The 21,160-nt window shown below is 38.0% G+C and overlaps 1 protein-coding gene across 6 annotated transcripts in view; it reads left to right on the top strand.

Moving 5' to 3' along the window:
* The window catches only part of tcf12 (transcription factor 12), a 104,019-nt gene that overhangs the window by 52,077 nt on the left and 30,782 nt on the right, over positions 1–21,160 (top strand). For all 6 annotated transcript variants that reach the window (XM_088077912.1, XM_088077908.1, XM_088077910.1 and 3 more), the window contains exons 7-8: positions 1,352–1,487; positions 3,077–3,129. In XM_088077912.1, the coding sequence (XP_087934038.1) occupies positions 1,352–1,487; positions 3,077–3,129 (189 nt within the window). The remainder of the gene's footprint in view (positions 1–1,351; positions 1,488–3,076; positions 3,130–21,160) is intronic.

The raw sequence follows: 21,160 nt of genomic DNA, 5'->3' as shown, positions 1-21,160 counted from the left end.
AATCTCAGTTGACTGAGGAGTTTACTACTGATGATTTGAATCTTCTACTTTCAGAGGACAGCCCTAAAGACAATTGACCTGTACATCATTTCCCACAAATTGCCTGACACATTTATGAATCTTTGTGTCGCAGAGTCTACCACTAACCTCCCTTTAAAATGGAATTTTGTACAATCTCAGTTTCTTAAAAAATGAATAATGACAAAGAATTTAAACTACAAGAGTTTGATTCTGTGATTCTTGTCTGACTGCCTGCTCCTTTCTTGTAGTGAGATGCCAAAGCCCATATCAACTGATTATTGGGTAAATTAAAGTATTTCAGAGGTGTTCACAAAGACAGTCACAGGCATCAAAATCTGCACGACTCCTTTGTGGTTCCTCCCTGAAAAGCTACAGCAGTGTAAAAGAGGCCAGAGCCAGTGTTGCTGCAGGGATCCGACATCATTGAACAAAGGCAAAAAGAGAAGAAGTGGGTCTGTTGTGTCATCTGAATGCTGAAGCTCCGCTGCCAAATTGTCATTTTATAGAACCAGACATTTTTTCATAACATTTGTGTTATGTTGCCTCTGACAGTTTTTCATGACCTACATTTTACATCAGAGTAATTATTTTTTTATTGCACATTTCATTTATGTTGTTTTTACTCTAAATTTAGTTAAGAATTATTGGTTTTGAAATTGTCCAATTTTGTCAATCAAAAAATCAGCGCTGTTGGAAAGATCCCAGTGGTCACTGTGTCAATCCTCAGCCTGCTGATTCCACAGGGAGCACGTGAGGCGAGCTCACAAGCCATCTACTACACATCGCTCTGAATCGTACTCGCTCATATGATCCCTGCTCTACTGGTCTTCAGCTGATTACACTAATTAGATCAAGCTCTTAATTGAGCTCTTAGCCCAGTTTGTTAGGGTTGTAGAGGTTAAATAGATATTGGTGATGGGATGACGTGGTGAGCTTTCAAACGTTGTTCAAGGTCTGTGACACACAGACCGGAGTTAAATGTTATAATCTAAAAACAATTCACTTCACACAAATCACTACATTTTTTTTTTTAAATTCTTCATCTTTATATTGTTTTTTTCTTATGATGTTTGCTATTTGCAATAAGCATGCTGTTAATGCTTGCATGCTTTTTACTGTTATACTATTTAGGACAAAATCCTTAATAGTTTAAGTTTAATGTAGATCGCAATAGGGACAATTTAAAAATGCAGTTAATGGGCTTTGAAATTACTAGCAGACTTGAAGATATTTTTGCCACAAACAGCTGAAGCAAACACACTCACTTCTGACAATGAAAGCTGATATCATTCTTTGATTTTAAGCATTTTGTGTTTGTCTTCTCCTTTAGCCTCCTTCTGTAAGATCGGATGTCGGGTTGGCGAGTCCTAGTCCAGTGACTCCGTCAGGAAAGTCAGCTGCTCCTTTCTACTCATTCACTGCAGCCAACCCTAGAAGACGTCCTCTGCAAGATCCTTCGCCCGTCGGTCAGTGCCATCTCAATGATTTTAACAAAAATGCCCTACATTCTATTTTATAGGGACAAGTGTATTTTATGCAATAAAATCTCTCAATTAACAGAATCTAAGTACTTCTTCTTGGTGACACACTTTTACTCAAGTCTCAAAACTCCTCAAAAGTATAAAAGGATTGTTTTTTTAAGATTAATGAAAAAGGACAACAGTAATATAATTAAATCAATCTCGTTGTTAGCAAATGGATAATATTGCCACATTGTCTCTTTAATCCAGTGCCACTGTGGAGTGAGTCAACTGTAGCAGTTACAGTTGGCAGGGATGCATTTAATATGATGCCCTCGAAGCAGCCTTGATTACCACAAACATGGTCAGGTTTTTTGGCATCAAAGCTGCCGGCCGATGGCTTTTTTTTCTGTGCAGGGAAAAAAACAGCAAAAAAGTCTTCAAAAAGTCAAGTCTTATTTCATATACTGCTTCTCCACACATAATTTTACCAAAACTGCCACACCTGAGGTGGGGTTGACATAGTTAGTGGTCACTGCTCTAATCACATTTCAGGTACTTGTCAAACAATTACGACACAAATTGTGCTATATAGGCTATATAAGTTCTTTAGTTCTTTATAAGTTTATCTGCATAAATGATCAAGCATGCCGACAGCAGCAACATCTTCTCCAGCACCAGTGGAGAGGCTCTTCAGCCTGGGCAAATTTGTACTGACTCTGTGGAGGAATAGTTTGTCTGACAAACAATCTGAGAGACTCCTCCTCATGAGGCATAACCGCTGCTTTAACGATGGACATGTCAAGTAAGCTAAACTAGTTTGCTGTAAAAGCATGGTTTGGTTAGCGAGCAGCTTGAGTGAATTTGTTATGCAGCAACCTCCTTTACATATCCATTTTGTTTCATTTTGAGGCAGTAATAGCCGACTGCAGGGCCATCTTGATTTTCCTGATCCATGTTTTGTGCTGATATGTGGACATGTGTACAGTAAGTTTTAACGCTATGTTATTGTTGATTTGTAATAACATGATAATGCATCTCAGGCGATGTTGTGAATTTAGTCAAAAATAATGTAACAAGTAGTGCAATGACTCACTTTCTACGGGGAATTATTAACCAAAGCAATGTATATCTCTTTTTAAAAGTAAAAATTAATGTATAATACAAAACTTTTTTTTGATTAACAACGCCAAAACTCACTCAACCACTCACTCCATCAGTGTGATTAGTCTTGATTCAAATAGCATGGTGTATAACAAGTATAATTAAAAGCAAGGTTAGTTTATTTATATAGCACATTATCATATACAAAGGTTATTTAAAGTGCTTTACAGGCAAAAGATTAGAAAAATAAAAAAATATGAATAATTAAAAAATATATCGAGGAATAAAGTGGAAGTGGACTAGACAGGTGAAGTGAATGCAAATAAAAAACATTGCAGCACTTATTCTGAAAATTCTGATTTGATCACACATAACATTTCATACAGAACAATACCAAAGATTACATTTTGGTGGTGAGGTAAAGCTTGTTTACAGCAGATTCATTGTCGCCTCTTTTTCGAATGACTAGATGTGCTTTCATCTCTCCACAGATCCTCTACAAACAAAAAAGGTTCGCAAGGTCCCTCCTGGCCTGCCTTCATCTGTGAGTGGAAGATCATCTACCTCTCATATAAATAGATTTCACAGTGAGCTTACTTAAGCACGGACACACACACACACACACGCACACACACACGCCCTCCTTCTCAACACTTGCACACAAAGAGGGCTCTTGACATCACTGCCACACTTCTTGGCTGGGAATTCAGTTGTTTTTGCGGCTCAGCAGTGACATTAGTGTTGCCTGTTAATTTAAGTTCTGACTTTTTATGTTTGTTTTGTACATGCTTGTTGTTATATTAGTATATACATGTCTCTGTAGGGCACATCTTTCTGTAAATGTTTTGCCCGTGCGTGTGTGTACATGCATGAATGTGTGTGCGTGCATACACATGTGCACCTCGAGGTGATTGATTTTCAGTGCTGCCCTGTCACAGTCCAGCCTCCTCACAGCCTCTCCTGGGAGAAAGAGAGGCTGTCAGAGCGGATCCCAAGCTCTGCTCTTTTGATGTTTAATTAGTCATTACGTAGCCGAACAGGAGGACAGACAGAGATTAATAGCACAGAATATCTGAAATTTCTATTGGTAATGATCCCGGTGGAGCAGAAACCATTAGGATGCAGAGAAGTGTGGAGCTCAGCTTGCATTCGCTTAGACAGGGGGTGTTGGAGTTCATTAATATGCATAAATCAGTAAGTCAGATGTTCATTGTTAAAACCCTGGTGGATTGGAAAGGTTTTATTAAGCCTTGCTTTAAATTCCTAGAAATGGTCCAAGACAATGATTTTTTTTTTTTTTTTTAAATAAGAAGCAACCGGTTTACTAAAATCCCACCCTTTGCTTTTCTTAAACAATGAAAGGGTTTTCTTTTCTTTCTTTTTTTTTTCGGTGAGGGAGTCTGAGACTGGATTTGCCTTTCAGAGCTTTGATAATCGTCACCTCTGCTGCTGTTACTCTCAAAAAATCAAATATGGAACAGGCCGCGCGACATAAAAGGCTGGCATGTGTTTTGTTTCTGGATTTGTATTTGAAAAGAAGTTTGTCAGAGAGCATGAGGGAGAGAAGCAGCCTCTGACAGCAGCAGGAACGTGTGTTGCCTTCCTCTTAAGTAAGTGATATATTTGCGGTCTTGTCAGACGGAGGGAGGTAGGGAAAGAATGGTTGCCTCGCGGGTTACATCTCTTTGTTGTGTAAATGGACGCTGGGCTTTTATTTGTCAGTACTTAACACATGGGCGCAGGTGCGGTTCTGTGACTCATAAGAGTACAATCAAGCAGCACAATGCTAGATGGGGAAAAACAGTGACAGAGCATGGGATAAAATACAGCTTCTTCTTGTCACTCAGTGCTGCTCAGAAGATAAAGCCTGGAGCTCGGAGGAATTATCCCAGTTAGTCTTTGATCTCATTTGAAAGAATAAAGATGGTAGTGTTGAAAAAAGGGCTATAGGTCTCTTCTAACCTGCTGACAGAGAAAGGAAAACATCAAGCCATTTTATTAGGTGCTATATGTGGAAAATATTTGAGTGGGAGTTTGTCTGGCAGCTTTTAGAAGGTGTTAGGATATTGGTGTTTGAGGCAGAGGTTACGTATAGTGGCATGAACCGTTGGAAGGTGTAAGAGCTACTTGTGGCCCTTAAAAATGTGTAAAGTGACTTTTTCAGATTGTGTAAGGATGGTTATCAGCCAAGACCTGTGTTTGCGTCTCTGGCACCGACCCTTGGAGCAGTGAAGGTGGTGTTGAAGAAGTGTCGAGGGGAAGGCGCACCTGGAGTCAGAGCTACTTTGCCAGAGGCAGCTGTGTGAAGAGCCTGCAGCCTACCTGTAAAGCATGAATGCAGCTGCAGATGCCACTGAAAGCTTTTGCTTGTGTAAGCAAGCGTGAGAGCCTCACCAGAGACCTGAAAAGCTGCTTGATTTAAAAAAAAAAAATCAACACAGTGCTTCCTATCATTATGTCTACTGCCGGGAATGTTCTTATTTATTTATTTCATTCTGAAATCCCCTTTTTCCTCCAGCTTGTATTCTTGCGGCCCAGTCTAAAAATACATTTTTGCGTTTTTGAATCTGATGGGCAATGCAAGTTGCAAGCCCAAGCATGATGTGTGTGTGTACACTACATGATGGAGCTGAATCAAAATATTTACGGGAGCACATCCTCTGTGCATTTAGGCTTTGACACTGCAGTGCACCAGGATGTGAAGGCTATCTAGACAGGCCAGCTGGCTGATTGCAAACATTTAAATGTTTCTTCATCTTATATACAGACACTCTCCTCTCTCAGCCACACACATACTTTCCTCTGCGGTCTGCTGAATGTGTGCTTGCAGACATGGGATACTGCAGATGTGGTTGTAGTTGTGTGATTCATTTGCCTAACGAAGGATTGCACTGATCCGGCTTTTTCAGTACTGATACACCGTGGATTTAGGCTAATAGCAAGTACCAATCTCATACCAGTGTTTAATTAATAACTTATGTTAATGTTGTCACAAAACTGGAATTTCCAACTTTGGTACTTATACCTTGAAAAATGTCAATATTCAATACCATTTTCAATAGCATGGGGAAAATTAACGATTGGCCAAAAATGGCTCTTTTTGTTAAAAGATAAGGCTATAACAAAATAAGGATAGCTTTTGCTTTCTTGGTTAGTGGCACAGAATTGCAGAATGACTGAAGTAAACACTAACAATAAAAGGAAGCAGGAAGGCACAGCTGGTACCGATGTACCGATACTGCGAAAAATGAACATTAAAACTGTTTTAAATATTAAGAGATGATATGTAACAATGAACTGACTTATTGACAACAAAAAGCTGTAAGCCACACTGTGTGGAAGTGACTGGAATCATTCTTTTATGTGTAAGTTAACGCCAGGCTTAATTTAAACATGGTAAGTTGTGAAACATAATGTAACAAATTCATACATGGATAAAGTTTACTGAATTTTCTTCTATTCTTGAAATTTGGTAAAAAAAAAAAAATCTTAAGGAACAATTAAGGGTATACCTTGTAAATGCGGCTAGAAATTGGCCAAACTTAAAAAGGAGTTAAAATTCCTGTATGAAACAATGCAACTGCCTAAAATGAGATCAAAATACAAACATTAAATCAGAATTACCTCATAAATGAGATTTAATGATGTATAAATACTAAACATTTGAAATGAACAGGAATCAAAATTCTTTGTGAACTTTTAGTGCAAACAGGACTTTATATTCTTTCTTAAAATCATGTAACAGCTAAAACTATAAAGATAGAATTGAACAGAATAGATTGGCCCCATCGTTACTGATAACTGAATCAGCTATTTGAATCAGTATTGGCCTGATATCCCATATCAGTATTGGAGCGATGTGTCCATATGCCTAGCAGATCCTTATTGTCTGCCATGTATTTCAAGGATTTTTAAACCTAGCTTTTTAGCCTTGCTAAATGCAGGAGTGGAACATTTAAAAATAAAAAAATAATAAATGTGGAATATAGGTTACCGTCTTGTGTGACAGGTGAACATCTTTGTAGTGTTCAAGTATGAAAGCTTTACCTTTTATTTTTGTTACAGTAGACACCTCGGCTATAAATGGCTCCCTGAATTATTTGACTGTATAAACAGTGCTGAGAGCGAAGGACAGAGCATGTTGTCATTGGACAGACAGGCTGCTACGCTGAGGGATGCTGATGGGCAGCTGCGTGGGCACCTGTCTGACAGGAGGACTGAAGACAGAGAGGGAGAGAGGGTTTTGTGGCTTGTGGGGGAAAGTTGCATCTTGTAGGATATTTATGGGAAGCTGCAAGGGCATGGTGTGTATGTGTGTGTGTGTCAGCTTGTTTGTGTAAATAGTGTTGCCAGCCCTCCCCACAAACCCTTGTCAGAGGCACAGCGGCTTGATGTGACACTTCCTCCCTGGCTTTGGTGACGATATGGCTGCAGGAAGAGAGAAAGAAAGTGGTGGGCTGAGATTCAGCTCCCCTCGGGGACTTTTGCAAGCGAGAACCCTGAGTGTGGATGACAAAATAGATTGACATTTGCTTTTGACAGATCACTCAGACACCCTTGTCTCTGAGAGATTTGTACTGTGTGAGCTGTAAGAAAGGAAGTCTGCTCTAGGCTCCGAGTCTTAAGACCCAGAGATGTTCCTTGCAGTGCTGTCTGCTGCATGACATTCAAAAGATATATTTTCTTACTCTCTCTATCTATCTGTCTTCAGCAACTCAAAGACAAGAGATGATAATATTGTACTACAGCAGTAACCTAATGTTCCTGTTACTGAGAAAGCAGCGCCTTTTTGTTTCTTTCCTTTGAACCAGGACATAACATCAGGGCTTGGCAATAGCCTGTGGATCAAATGCATCAGTAAAGAAACCTTATGTAAACAGCCAGGATCACTTCAGGCTTTTAAAAGTCCTGAGGCAAAACTAGATTTTAGGGCCACCTAGCAGAATGGAGTAACAAATGCATTTAACAGCGATACACGGAGGGCTAAAGAATAAAATTAAATATGCATGAATTTTTCCATTACACCCTGGAAAGACACTGATTCTCCAAAAAAAAGTGTATTTATATTTGCAAATGAGTCACTAGGCAGAGCCCTGTACGCCAGTCCAGTGTCATTATTTCATGGTTCAGCCACTTCTTAAGTGTGATGACGCAAGGCAGGTTAGGAGAGGAAAACATTAAGGGAGAAGGTTTTTGTGCCTTCAAGAGGTCAAACTTTCCAAACAGTTTTGAAACAGCAGTGTGTGTCCTGCTCTGCATGTCAGTAGCTGAGCCAGTAAAATGATTTTTTCCTAGTTCATATGATTTTAGAAACTGCAGCTACTCTGGTTATATGTCATTTTAAGTACTTGTAACTCGACTCAGATTTTATGTCAACGGTTTGTTTCATAATGTAAGGAATTAATTTCTGTGTCAGTGACTGCAATATTTGCAGCTCAGGTTGTTGCCAGCTAAAAATCCCACTTATTGTGCATCAATTTTAGATTTGAATTTAGATTTATTTCATGCTCTAAATAATTACAAATCAAATTAGGACATTTTTAGATCACTTCATTTACATTTTTGGTATAGAGTTATCTTTCACAAACTGAAACAGATTTATTGTTTTTTTAAATTATTATTATTCAATTCTATTGATTTATTTTTTACATATTACATTTATTATTTTTTTATTATCATTTTTTTAGTAGTAGTATTAAACTTCTCCCTTAATATCTTTTATACTTGTGCACATTTTTTATTTTTAATGTAAGTACACAGGACTTGTTTTATTAAAGGGATACTTTTGATATTAAGTTTTGTGCATTGCATTCTGGTAGTTGTGGGTTTTCCATCTCTTGAGCAAAAGCAAAGGCAACAAGTCTTTGTCTCTGTTTTCTCTGGTCATGTAGCACCAATTTCAAAGTTATTTGTGTCTTTCTACTGCATAGACAGCTTAGTTTAAGACCATCTTTCCAGCAGTGAAATACTTCTTGAGTGTTGACTAATCAACAAATCAGTTACAGTAACACTGACATCACTAGACTTTAATTTGATCTAAATATACAGAGAAAACTGAAATTAAACTTGAAAATTGAAAATGGTAATAATGCTCTTTGTACAAATTGCATCTGGACATTTTGTGTTTCTGTGCCTGCCATTGTCAGTGCCAGAGTAACCTAATATTAACATTGAAACAAATGTGCTGTGAAATAGTTGCTCATGTTGCTATACCTACTGAATATCTCTACAGCTCTAAGCAGCTTTCATTCGCCCTTAGATCATTGTTTTGGTTTTCGGGTACACACACAAACTGTACAGCCGAGTCTCGCTACTCTTAATGAGCCCACCCATATTAAACCATAGGCAGCCAGACAAGCTCAGACAGGTCAGATATAAACTACCTGCCCAGTGCAAGATGATGCACCAGACCTGTGAGTGAGTGCTGTGTTTGCTGTCATAAAGTGGCCACTTCACTGGGTTAGCCATGCTGCTCTGTGTTTTCTGGATGTGTACGTAGATAGAAAGTTCCCAGATAATGTCCATAAGCTCTCACACAGTTATGTGCTTGTACATGATGGCTGTTATGCAGACCAGTGAGTCAGTTTTGTTTTTTATTCATTCTTACTTAATGTTCTCTAATGCTGCTGTAAACTTGGAACTTCAGAGATCTTATATTTAAATATAAATATTATATATATATATATATATATATATATTTAGGTTATTTATCCAAATATACTTTTTGCTGTGTTTTTTTTTCTGCAGTAGAAACGTGTCAGACAAACTTGAGGGTGTAAAACAAGTTTTATTTTGTGTGTTCTACACATTAATACTTTTTGTTCAGCCTGTTCAGCTGGCATGGCACACAATATATTTTAGGCTCCGACCTGACTCCAGTTACTGAGCTCCCCAGAGATGGCCTCATCAGATGGCTGATTAGATAGACACCCTCGGTTTGACAGGGATGATGCTGAACAGTCGCGGCCACCTCTGGGACCCTGGGCCTTGTGTTTATCTTTGTTTGGGTTGCTGAAATTTACCACTGACATTAGAGGCTGCAGATAATGGAACAGGCAAACAAGCCAGAGGCCTGACCCCTTTCATGTGCAAGGAGAACAAGGAGTTAAAAGGACAAAGTAGGAAAATAATGCACAGATTAAAGTCATTACTCACATTCTGGCCTGTTGTAAATTATTCATGTAGGGCTTGCGTGAGTTTACAGCATTAATGCAAACCTTGATTTCAGATCGCTGGCAGGCTCAAGAGCACAGCCTGTCAACAATCACTAAGGTAGAGTGTTTGTTATTTAGAGACCTTCTAAGCCAGGCTGCTGTGACCTGGAAAGTACATCACTGAACCACATGAGGCCCTTGTCGTCGCTGAGGTTCTTAACTGCGGGAAGGTTACGTGGTGTGTGTGAGGTCCTGTGTAATGGTTAGAGCGGGTGACCATCCTGCTCAGTGCAGGATGTGTCAGTCAGTTTGTTTCCCGTGTTTTGCTATTGCCTCGTGCCTCACTTCAAATATAGTGTAAAGATTGTAAACACCAGTGATGTAATTTCTAAATAAATTCATGAAAACAGAGTTTGTATCTTTGATATTTTTAAAAATGTAATTATTAATAAAATAAATGTATGACGGAGGCATTTTTGTAAAATATACCTGGGTGTACAAAATGTTGTTGTTGCACTGTGCTTGTGAGTACAGCACTTAGGCATAAACAATGCTTGCCATAAGCCTGAATGAGCTTGGAGGTTATCATTTATTTGTTGTTGTTTTTTTTGTTTTTTTTAAGTCTCAAACTTAATAAAATAAAATACAGTAAAAAATACAGAAAATTTAGACAATAAGATGAAAAAAATCTGTCATTGGGTCTTTTCTCAGTCATGTAATCTGGCTCCCAATGATGGTGTGACCATCCTGGATTTGCCAGAACAAAACAGTCACTTGTCATCATATGAAATCAGCTGAGATAAAGATGGAGAAGAATTACATCCGCACTGTCCCACCGCTGAATCTCGGAGCTGCAACGATCAGTCAGTTAGTTGTATTAAAGTATTAAATTACCTGATTTTCTGGTTTACATCTTTAATTTGTTCTGTTTTATTTCTTCATTTGACCCAGTAGCATCTACACGGATGCTGACACCACTGCAGTAAATTTCAGTACTATTTGTGTATTTCAAGTACTTTTTTTGAGACCAGCAAAATACTCTTTTAGTTTTGATCATGCAATTTATTTTCTCTATGATAATAAATGAAATATTTTGGGGTTGTGGACCAAACAGGACATTTGAGGATGTCATGATGGGCTTTTGGAACCACAAAACCACATATTTAATCATTTTTCTAACTTTTTTTTTTCTCATTTAATTGAGAAAACAATCAACAAATTAATCAACAGTGAAAATAGCCTTATTTGCTGCTCTCCATTTCGCACTTCACATCTCTCTTAACCACTTCATCGTCACAATTATTTATTTTTGATTTACTTACAGCGTGAAGCAATACAAATCTGCTTGTGTGAACATTAGAATATAAATAAAGTGAGCTATTTGTTGGGAAAACTAATATTTCCTTATAGTCTCATGGTTTGTAGTTTTTCCAAGAAGTGGTTTCGGACAGATGTCCAACAAATGTGCAAAATTTTATTTCTGCTAGCCCCGCGAATGAATATAGTTAGCAGCTTTGCTTTGTACATTTGCTGCCATCAGTCTTTTTGAACAAGTTAAATAGCAGTTGTTTTAAGGCCGCTGTTCCCAATTATTTAATCTGTATATAGTCTTCTTGCAGCCTTGTAAGCATTATTGAAAACATAAATGCATGCAGCATATACACTAAAGCAAAATTATAATAGGCATGAATGGTTAAACTTTGCTGCATAATGAATACCACCATCCGTACTGTAATGTAATTTATATGACATTATTGTTCACAACATTTGTACCAAAGCTTGTCCACTGGTATTTAAAACCACATTTTTTTCAAACAAGCTATGAGTATTTCTGTTACAGAAACCACAAACAATAAATTCAGTTTTTACTCATCAAAAAGTTATGTGTACAAATCAAACACATGCACATACTGTAGGAAACCTGTGTTTCTTGTTTACTTGGCATTTAAAAACTAAAGTTACTGCTAAATGTTTTCCATAAAATAATATAAAACGAATGATGTTCATGAACATTGGCTAATTTGATTAGTAAAGTAAATCTGTTTTAAAACATTTTTTTTTTTCTCCTTTCGCCTGTTATTAAGCTTATTGTGTAATTTCACACATAGGCCCAATTTACCAGAATATTTTTTTTATGCTAAATGTTTTTACTCCGTGGGTGGACAAACGAATGGTCTGGGTCCGCTTTATGAGAACTGTGGAATTTAAAGAGGACATTTAGTTTAACAGCTGTGGTTGACAATCACATCATCATTCATCAAAATATCAGATTCATTAAAGTTCATTATGTCTCCTCACTTCAGCATTCTCTTTGAGTGGCATCTTAAATAGGGAAGACTTTCCCACAAGTTGGGGAAAATGTGTCCACACCCACCGTCAGTCAAGAGTTTAGTAGTAATGACTTTAATGTATACAGTTGTGTCACCGCTGCATTCTTCTACAGCAGTCGTGAGTAAACTCAGATGGCCGGTTGTGCAGTGTGTGCCTGTCGACAGGGTCAGACACGTTTCCCTTGTTCTTTTCTTCTTCTATCACGTCTCTGTTTCTGCTATCTGACAGAAACTATGTTGTAGTAAAGATGTGTGACACAGGAGTGAAGTCACAGAACTGTTTGTGATGGCGTATTTCTTGCATGAATACAGTTTATAGTCTTACTGATCATGTCACAGCATCTTCGTGCCGTTTGTCTGTGTGCTTAAAGCCTGCTGTAATGCAGTGCAGCTCAACAGAGTTGAGTCTGAGAGTCTGATGTGCCCCTGTAGCTTAGAGGTTTAGACCATGAACATCAGCGTCCCCAGTATAAGTTCTCTTTGTTGCATCCCTTTCTTTTGTGTTTCCTCTCATTTCTCTGGGGTTTGAAATAAAAGCTTATAAAAGTAGAAATATACTGTTAAAAACAAGGCCAATTGCTTCATTCTCATCTCATTGCTTGTGCACATTTATGGTGATTTAGTTTCTTCTGTGGCTGTTTTTAATTTTATTTGCAGAAGCAAACAAATAATTTCACTACCCTTTCTTGTTCCGCTGATTCTTTATCTAGTCTTAACAAATCATCAGGCGCTTTTTGATTGAAAGTATTAACAAAGAAATCAAAAGCCTGAACCTTTTCACCAATTAATGACTTTTATTGATCAGCTTTTTAATAATTAGTGTTAACAATGTAAGGCACATTTGAACATTGTTTTGGGAGAGTGCTTTTTAACAAATAGTTGTTGTAATTATTTTTTTAATAGTATTACTGTACAGGGATGAGAAATTAAGCTTTACTCAGTAGACTCACCATTATCCCGGCTCACTGTCAGCTCACAGTCTGGTTTGATACATGAAACTGGGCAGTTCGACATAGTCACAATACACTTACGGGTTTTAGTTGAATATGCAAGTGACATTGTTAAAAAGCTTTAAGACACATAAGTAAGAAATAATATTAGATGAGACATTTATGAAAACACCGGTAACACAAAATTACATATTTTAAGACTTAAGTTAACACAGATAAATAATTTGTTTTTAATTGGTTAATCCATTTATGTCCTTTACATTGTTTCTTGAAGCTTACTGAGACAAAAAGAGATAGAATAATAATTGTAGAGCATATTGTTCTCACACTTTTTTGTCATACTTGTACACTTCAACGCTGAAGCAGGTATTAAGTTACATTTTACGAAGGTCCTATAAAGTGCTAATTTAACTCGATGAACCTTGCAGAAACCCTGAATTATTATTGCCTCAAAATCAGTCCATTCATGACACAGCCAGCAGGTTTATGAGGGTTGGGGGTCTGAGCGCTCCGTGTACCCCCCTACTCTCCCGGTCAGCCCTCTCTAATTAGAACCAGAGCTCCTTACAGGAAACAATCTTCCTGTCTGATGACATCATCGCTAAATCCATGTGTGAGATGGGGGGTGACCTCAGCCTGTGGATTTGCTCAGTGTTTTTCAACACCTAAACAAATCCCAGAAAAGCATCTTGTGATGACTCGAGTGTCTTTGGAGAGGGTGGTGTGAACAGGTGGGTGGAGCTGAGCCCTCATCCTCAAGACAAGGAGGTCTGACCCCGTGAGCCCACCCTCAGACAAAATGAGACAATAACTACAATCCACAGAGTTCCTGTTTGCACTGCAGCCACAGATTTACAAACAGCCATCACTGGATTACTTTGATATTGAAGAAAACTTAAAGACGTGATTATTCTCAGAAGTTCCGGAGATATAAGAAGCATCTTTTAAGGGGATTTTTGGATGTTTATTCATGATGGACATCCAAAAATCCCCTAATAGTTTCAGTCACACTAACTCTAAAAATATGTCTATCATATTATATATAAGATATCAAAGCTGAACCTGTCATCAACTCCTGGAAAACTAGGTATGATTCAAGTAGGAACTCTTTAAAATCATTTCCACAAAAGTGTTTTTCTGAGAAGATTAAAAAAAAAAAAACCACAAAAAAAAACCCTTTTCACACTTTGTGCGGTGAAAGCATGCAAGCTTCCAGAGAGTATAGTGTTGGATCCTTTACTTAACTCTTTTATAATAGATTGGATAAATTATGGTCAACAAATGACATTTTGTATAATTATCAAGCTTATTTGTAATTTTTTATGTAATTATTGGTGTGTTATGATTCGCTTTTTATAATTGAAGAGTCTAGTGTGTAGTATTTATATCCTTTACCAGACAAGTTTTTATAGATTTGATTAAATTAATGCCTGTGTGGTCATTTTGAGTTGACTGCAAAATTTGGCGCAAATTGTGGCAATCGGGTGCCAAGGGTTTTAAAGTAACTTTAAGGGTTGCTCCAAGTCATTAGATTAAACAAGTATTCAGTACAGATAACGTACTTTTTTTTTTAACCAGTATTATCATTCGAGTAAAATGTGTCAATATTTGCACTCCAAAATCCAAATTTGGGTAGCCGTGTTTAAACTTTCATTCTCGTGATTACAAAAAAGATGCTCCTTCCTGAGATTATTTTATCAATAGTTAAAAATAAATATATCAAATTCTGATCAAACCATATCAGTTTCAGGCTTAAAATAACAAGTACTGATTCAGTTCCACCCATATCCACCTTATTTAGAAATAAATCAAGCCCACTCACAGTACAGATACAGATTATTTAGTTCATCACAGAGATACAGATAATGGTGTACTGGCTTGTGTCTACTAACTGCCTCTATGTGCTGTGTTTTACGGCTGTTGCTGTAACTCCAATTGTTGACCGTGTCGGTAAACAGGTCAAATCAGGGGGCCAAACTACAATAACTTACTTCCTGTTCCTGTTTTTACAACAGTGGCATGAAGCTGTCCCTTTCACCTCGTGCACTATTTTTGCCTCACGTCCCACTCTCTACCTCCCTTCTACTCTCTCAGACCCTTGTCTTTAATATGGACGCTATGACCTGTGTTATTAATTCAGTTTAATTACATAAACTTGTTTAAAATGCACAGACATGCTCACTGTGTCTCCTGCAGAGTCAGTATTAAAAGAAACGGGCTGGCAGCAGTGTCCTGACTCAGCCTGCACTGGTATGATATGTGTGCATCATTTCCCAAATGAATGCCCATCTCCTGCTGCTTTCATGTGTTTTCCTCACAACACTGTGTGTCTGGACTTGTTTTAGACCCCTTCAAACACTTCTATCATGACCATTTTCCTTAAAGCATCAACTTGAAACAGCGCCAGATATAAAGTGGTAACCGCATGTAGAGCCAGTGTTTTGGACGAGTTTAAAAGAGTCCTAGAGAAGAAAGGGGGATAAATAATAACAGTACTAAAAGGAAAAGCATAATAAAGGCCCATTTTTCTTAGGGAAGTGGAAGCTTTCATCTCTCTATAACAATAATGTTCTCAATGAGTCTGCAGGCCTGTGTTTAGTCCAGGAAGCTTCGAGTGGCAGACATGAAAGGCTCCAGTCAGACTGTACAGACCGGGCTCTCACTGGAATATGGTATCTATCCTCTCCTCCTCTCCTTTCTTCTCCTCTCCTTTGCTCTCCCCCCTCCTCCCACATGATAAAGGTAATGGGGAGCTGTGTGGCTCGCAGTGACAGTAAACCATGGTAAAATGGCTGTCGACGTTCTGCCCCCCGGTGTTCGCCCCCCGTCTGAGGCCCCCGGGGTTTAGGAAATGGAGCATTATTTTCATGTTCTGACGTCACGAGCCGGCCCCCCTTTGCAGCTGTTGCATGCTTTACAACTCTGTGTTTACAGGCAGCTAAAGGTCTCGCTCTACCATCACCAAAACTCTCATATTTCACATTTTATAAATACAGTTTGTCCATCTTTTTTTTACTCTCTTTCTCATTACCTGGATTTGGATTCAAGCTTTTTTGCCGCACGTTGAGCCTTTACTTTCTCTCACTAATGACTCCTAATTGGTGTGTGAGCCATGTGTGGGAACAGGTAAATTGTGTTGCCAGATGCTTGTGTTCTTTCAAAATACCCCATTTTACCTCCATGCCTGTAGACTCTTTTAATCATCACCAAAACAAAAAGATCAGACACAGTGGATTAAAATGTGTGCAAGATAACACTTATTTATGCACTCATTTGTTTGCCTCTTAATTCCACATATTAATGAAAATCCTGCTTAGAATGAAATTATTTTAGTTCCAGTTTGTTGGGGTTCCTCTGCAGGAAAATCTGCATTTTTTTTTTAATGCGTGGAATTATTTTCTTTTTCTCTTCTTCTTTCTAAATCCGCTCACACATTTGTTTTCTGTCCCGCCCACTTCCCTTTATCTTTTCTGCACCCACCTCCCCATCACCTCCCCTCCCCCTCGTTCTTTTCCTCTATGCCTCAGCACTTAGAGGCTTAAGAGAGGGATGTACCACATCAGCCACTCCCTTCTGACAGCCACCCCCTTCCCACAGTGCGGAATGGTATGATCCTGCTTTGCATAAGTTTCCTCTGAGTGGGTCGTGTGTGGAGGCCAGTACTGGAAGAATTATTAGACCCTTTTTGAAACGGCTTGGATGTATGTCCAGAGAGACAGCTAGTGGACTGCTGTAGTGTGTCTGTATCACTTAAACTGCTGAAGCTATAATGTATTGTGCTTACCCTGTCCCTGGAATGGGCAGTAACTCTTTAATGTATTACTACAACGGGAAATCGGTGAGTAGTCTCTTTGGGAATGTGTGTGTGTTAGACAAGAGAAGAGCTGGAAGAAGTGTGTGAGTGTGAGTGTGTGTGTGTGTGTCCGTGTGTCTGTGTGTGCGTGTGCGCCGGCCTCAGTCTGCTTGTCCACCTGACTGTCCTTTTGTCTTTAATTTTAGTTTTTATTTATATTTATTATAACATAAGAGCACTCTGTTTGTGTGTGTGAATGCATGTGCCTGAGGCTCCTCTCTATTTTCCATTACATCAGTTATAGCTGTGTGACAGTACACTTTAATAATTCAAGTGTCTCAGCTGTGTTTTAAACTTATTTTAGCTCACTTTTTATGCTGCCCGGCTGTGGACAAACAAGTCATTATTCCAGGCAACACATAAAAAAAAGTTATGCCATTTTAAGAACTTTTTCTTTTGCACAGAACTGAAACTGTTTGGCCCCAAAAAAGTTTTTTTGTAGCCTTGAATTTATTTTTACTGGCTGGTTGCTTCAGCTCCGAGACTGGGTTGAAATAATAACAAGTGGGAGTCTGGGAATGATTAAGGGAAAGAGGCTGCCTGTTGAGGTTAGACTTTCCTGTTTGCAGATTGAGCTCTAAGCACCAGTGTTGCTGTTATTCCATCTGTTTTTAATCACATTGGCATTCTTGACGCCACAGGGAGCCTAATGTGATTTCTGAACTTCTCTGTAATGACCTCTTTGATTTTTGTTACTTTGAAAATGTTTCTTGTGCAAGTACTTTATGAATCACTGAGTGTGTGTGTGTGTGTGTGTGTGTGTGTGTGTGTGTGTGTGTGTGTGTGTGTGTGTTGCTGCACTTGGACTTGATGGGGTCTCAGCTCAGTTATTGGTGTAAAGATGGGTTGTTTGTGTGATGCAGGAAGTTTTTTAGAAGGTGTCCCTTCGAATTAAATCCTGCTTTTATGGAAAATTTAACAAAACGATCCAGTGGGATTATGAATGTGCTTAAAGACACAGTTCTGACGATAGCTGGATGAGCTCTGTTGTGCATTTCAGTAATCCTTAAGTGATGATCCTGTCATAAGCAAATTACACAGACAGATGTCCACCTGTCATTGCCTGTGCTATTTTTGCTGTTGCATAAAGAGCATGAAGGAAGAATAAAAGGGGTTCATCTTTTTATGATATTGTCCTGAAAAGGTCATCTTACTCATGCTTGTGCTTTAAGTTTTCCTCCTAACCTGTTACAGCATTTCCTCTTTGTTCCCACTGGTCAGAAGACGACTTTGATCTTTTTCATATTAAGTATTAACAGGCTTGTGTTATAGTCGGTGATGCGGAGAAAATTGATAACATGTGGACATAACAGGCTAACTTTCTGATCAAAAGCACTTGTTAAATAACTTTTTTTCTTTTTTCCTTTGGAAGAAAAAGGAAAGTGGCACTCATTCTTTGCATCAACTCGATCCACAGTAATTTGTTATAATGCAGAGTTGCATAGCAGGCTCACCATCTGGAGCACTGGGAGAATTCGCAGTGGGCCATTGGCTTGTGAGCTGGTGGCACGGAACCAATACAGATGGAGCAGCTCACTGATCTTTCTTCCATTGCCCATTAGTGAAAAAAAAAATTGAAGTAAAAGCCCTGCAGTGATTGTTGCAGCCTTTTTTCCCCTTGTTTAACTAAACAGAAAGCTTCCTCTCCACAAGTGGAATGTCGTAAAATTAGATCCAAAATAACTCAAAAGAGACAACATGTGTTCTTTATACTGCCTATTGTTGTTGTTTTGTCATGCAACAGGTTATATCACGCTTTGCTGAGGTGAGCACTCATAGCCAGAAGCTTATCCGTACACGTGTTGCACATGCACTGAAGCATGCATGCTTATGTGCAACATAAACTCAGAGCAGGGGCTGGTGAGTTTGTGTGTGTTGACGTACTTATATACTGTATGTATACGTCACATGCATTTGCGAGGAGTTAATGAGGTTGCATTAATGCCAGAACCAAATTTTTGCGGTATTAACGACTGGAAGATGTTATTCTGCTGTGTGGCTGCTCTATTTTTAGAGGACCCGAGTCCCAGCAGGCTGCTCTGCCGTCAGACTGTGCATTTTGATAAAATATTTTGCCGCTTTGCTAAAGAAAAAGTAAATCAAATATGCTGGATCTGCATTTATTTGTTTCTATTACAAGAAGGGATGTGTGTGATTGGTGGATTAAACATAGCTACCCTTACTAGTCGGCACCAGAATAACTTGTAGGTTAAACCTTCAGTAAATGATCATTATTAAATACAATTGCTATCCCCCAATTAAAATGCTGTTGTAATAATCAGGCACGTTTCCCAAAGATATATAATCCTAAAGGATATTGTAGTTAATCAAATCTTCCTTTTTTACTTTTGTTTAGTGAGTTGTTGACGTGTTTTTAGAGTTAGTGCAATGTTCATAATGCATAATGCACAGGGCAACACTTTTCAGCAATATATAAAACACCATTAGGTCATTGGAAAAAATTAACATTTTCAAAAAGCTCATATAGGCAATATTTTTTCACAAGATGTTTAACCTTATAGATTCAGTTTTACTAAATTTTGACTGTATTCTGAGCGTTTTCTTATTTTTAGACTCATTGACTAGTATTAGTTTTCTTCCATTTAAATGTCAGGAAAATAGGTTGTTAGAAACATTCCTAAATATAAGAAAAAATTAAGTCATACATCCAAATGCATATTAATGTGCTTTGACTTGGGTGAATAAGATAAATTATGTATCTTTGCATTTTTTTTTTAAAGACATGATTCTGTTTTATTCTTTTCGCTGTTTTCCACTTGTGGTTCAATGTGGTTAATTGTTGTACATCTAAAATATTAATTTGTTTTTGTGTGAGAACATTTGCATACATTTCGGTTCCATATCAGTAAATAATTCAGGCCTTTAAATTCTATTAATTGTGAGTTCAAGAGCTTTATATATTTATGCAGTGTTTTGACTTTTCTCACTTGTATAATTTTAGGACAACAGGATTTTTATAAAGTTTTTTTCAAACTCAACCAAATAAGTGTGAAATGTTCTTGTCGAGCTCATAAAGCTGGCAATGTCTGCAGCTTGATTAACACATTCCCGAAGTCAAACTAACTTCTTCGATCAAAACGTCTCACCAGTGAGAGATGGTCTTTTTCTAGACTTAAGCTTTAATGTCACACTTTAATGCATGAAAATACTGAGCTCTTTATTTTCCAGAAAGCATTGGCAGGTATCATGCACAAATGTTGAGCAACGCCCCTCCAAGCAGGCTGAGCAGAGCAGTTGTTTGAAGAGGCATTGTGTCTGTCGTGCACACTAAGCCTCGTAAGTGTGTTAGATTTGGACTTGAAACAAAAAGCCCCAGAGATATGGTTCGATTCCAAATAATGACATCCAGCACAAAAACAGGACACGCCATTAAGAGTGCGTTTGAACTCTTCTCTTTGAGCTTCTTGGCCATTAGCCTGATTTTCCCTTGGTTTTATTTTTTTTAAATTTCCATTCCTTTCCTGTTATTACCTTACATCCTCAGTGTAAGTTGACAGCTTGTGTTTTAACATTTAGTATTTTGTTTGGTGTGGCATGAACTTCAAAGGCAGGTAGGCTTTGAGACATGGGGGGAGGGTGTGCGGGATATATTTACTTCTCAGTTGAGTCAGTTTGAAAAGCACAGCCAGGAACTGAACCAATAACTTGATATAGTGTCTTCAAAATATTTTTTTACTATCAGGACCTAAAATCTAAGTCACAGAGCTCATCATTCACATATCGCTGACGTTGATATTGATTTTAAGGAACTTTTGTTTGTTGTTGTTGTCGTACGTGGGCTGGCAACCTTGTTCATCTGTGAACTTTTCAGCGCTGCTCCACTCTCAGATCTTCAGAACAACGTCTTTTTTACTGTCCCTCGAGTAAGGCCAGTGGGTGAGAGACACTGTGCCTTTGCAGTGGCTGTTTCAAAGTTTTGGATTAACCTTCTACTTTAGATCAAATTTTGCCCCTCTCTTGACACTTTTAAGACAAATCTTTAGATTTGCAAGTTGTTAGTGGCCTTTGGTTTCTTATTGTTTTTAATATTTTTGTCTTTTATTCTGTCTTTTATTATGTAATTGATCTTTCCAGTTTTATTCTGTTTTAGATTTGCATACATATAATATTGCTTCGTAATTCCTACTGTCATTTATTGTTTTTAGCGTTAATTGTATTTTAACTACTATTTGTGTGCCATTCACTTTAAAAAGTACAGCACTTTGGCCAACTCTGGTTTTTTTTAAATGTGCTATATATAAATATTTTGATTTGATTTGATTTATCA

The sequence above is a fragment of the Plectropomus leopardus genome, chromosome 1 (genome assembly GCF_026936395.1).
Source record: "Plectropomus leopardus strain MGB_pleo_1.0 chromosome 1, ASM2693639v1, whole genome shotgun sequence".
Taxonomy (NCBI): domain Eukaryota; kingdom Metazoa; phylum Chordata; class Actinopteri; order Perciformes; family Serranidae; genus Plectropomus; species Plectropomus leopardus.
This window is presented reverse-complemented; position numbering and strand designations above follow the sequence as displayed.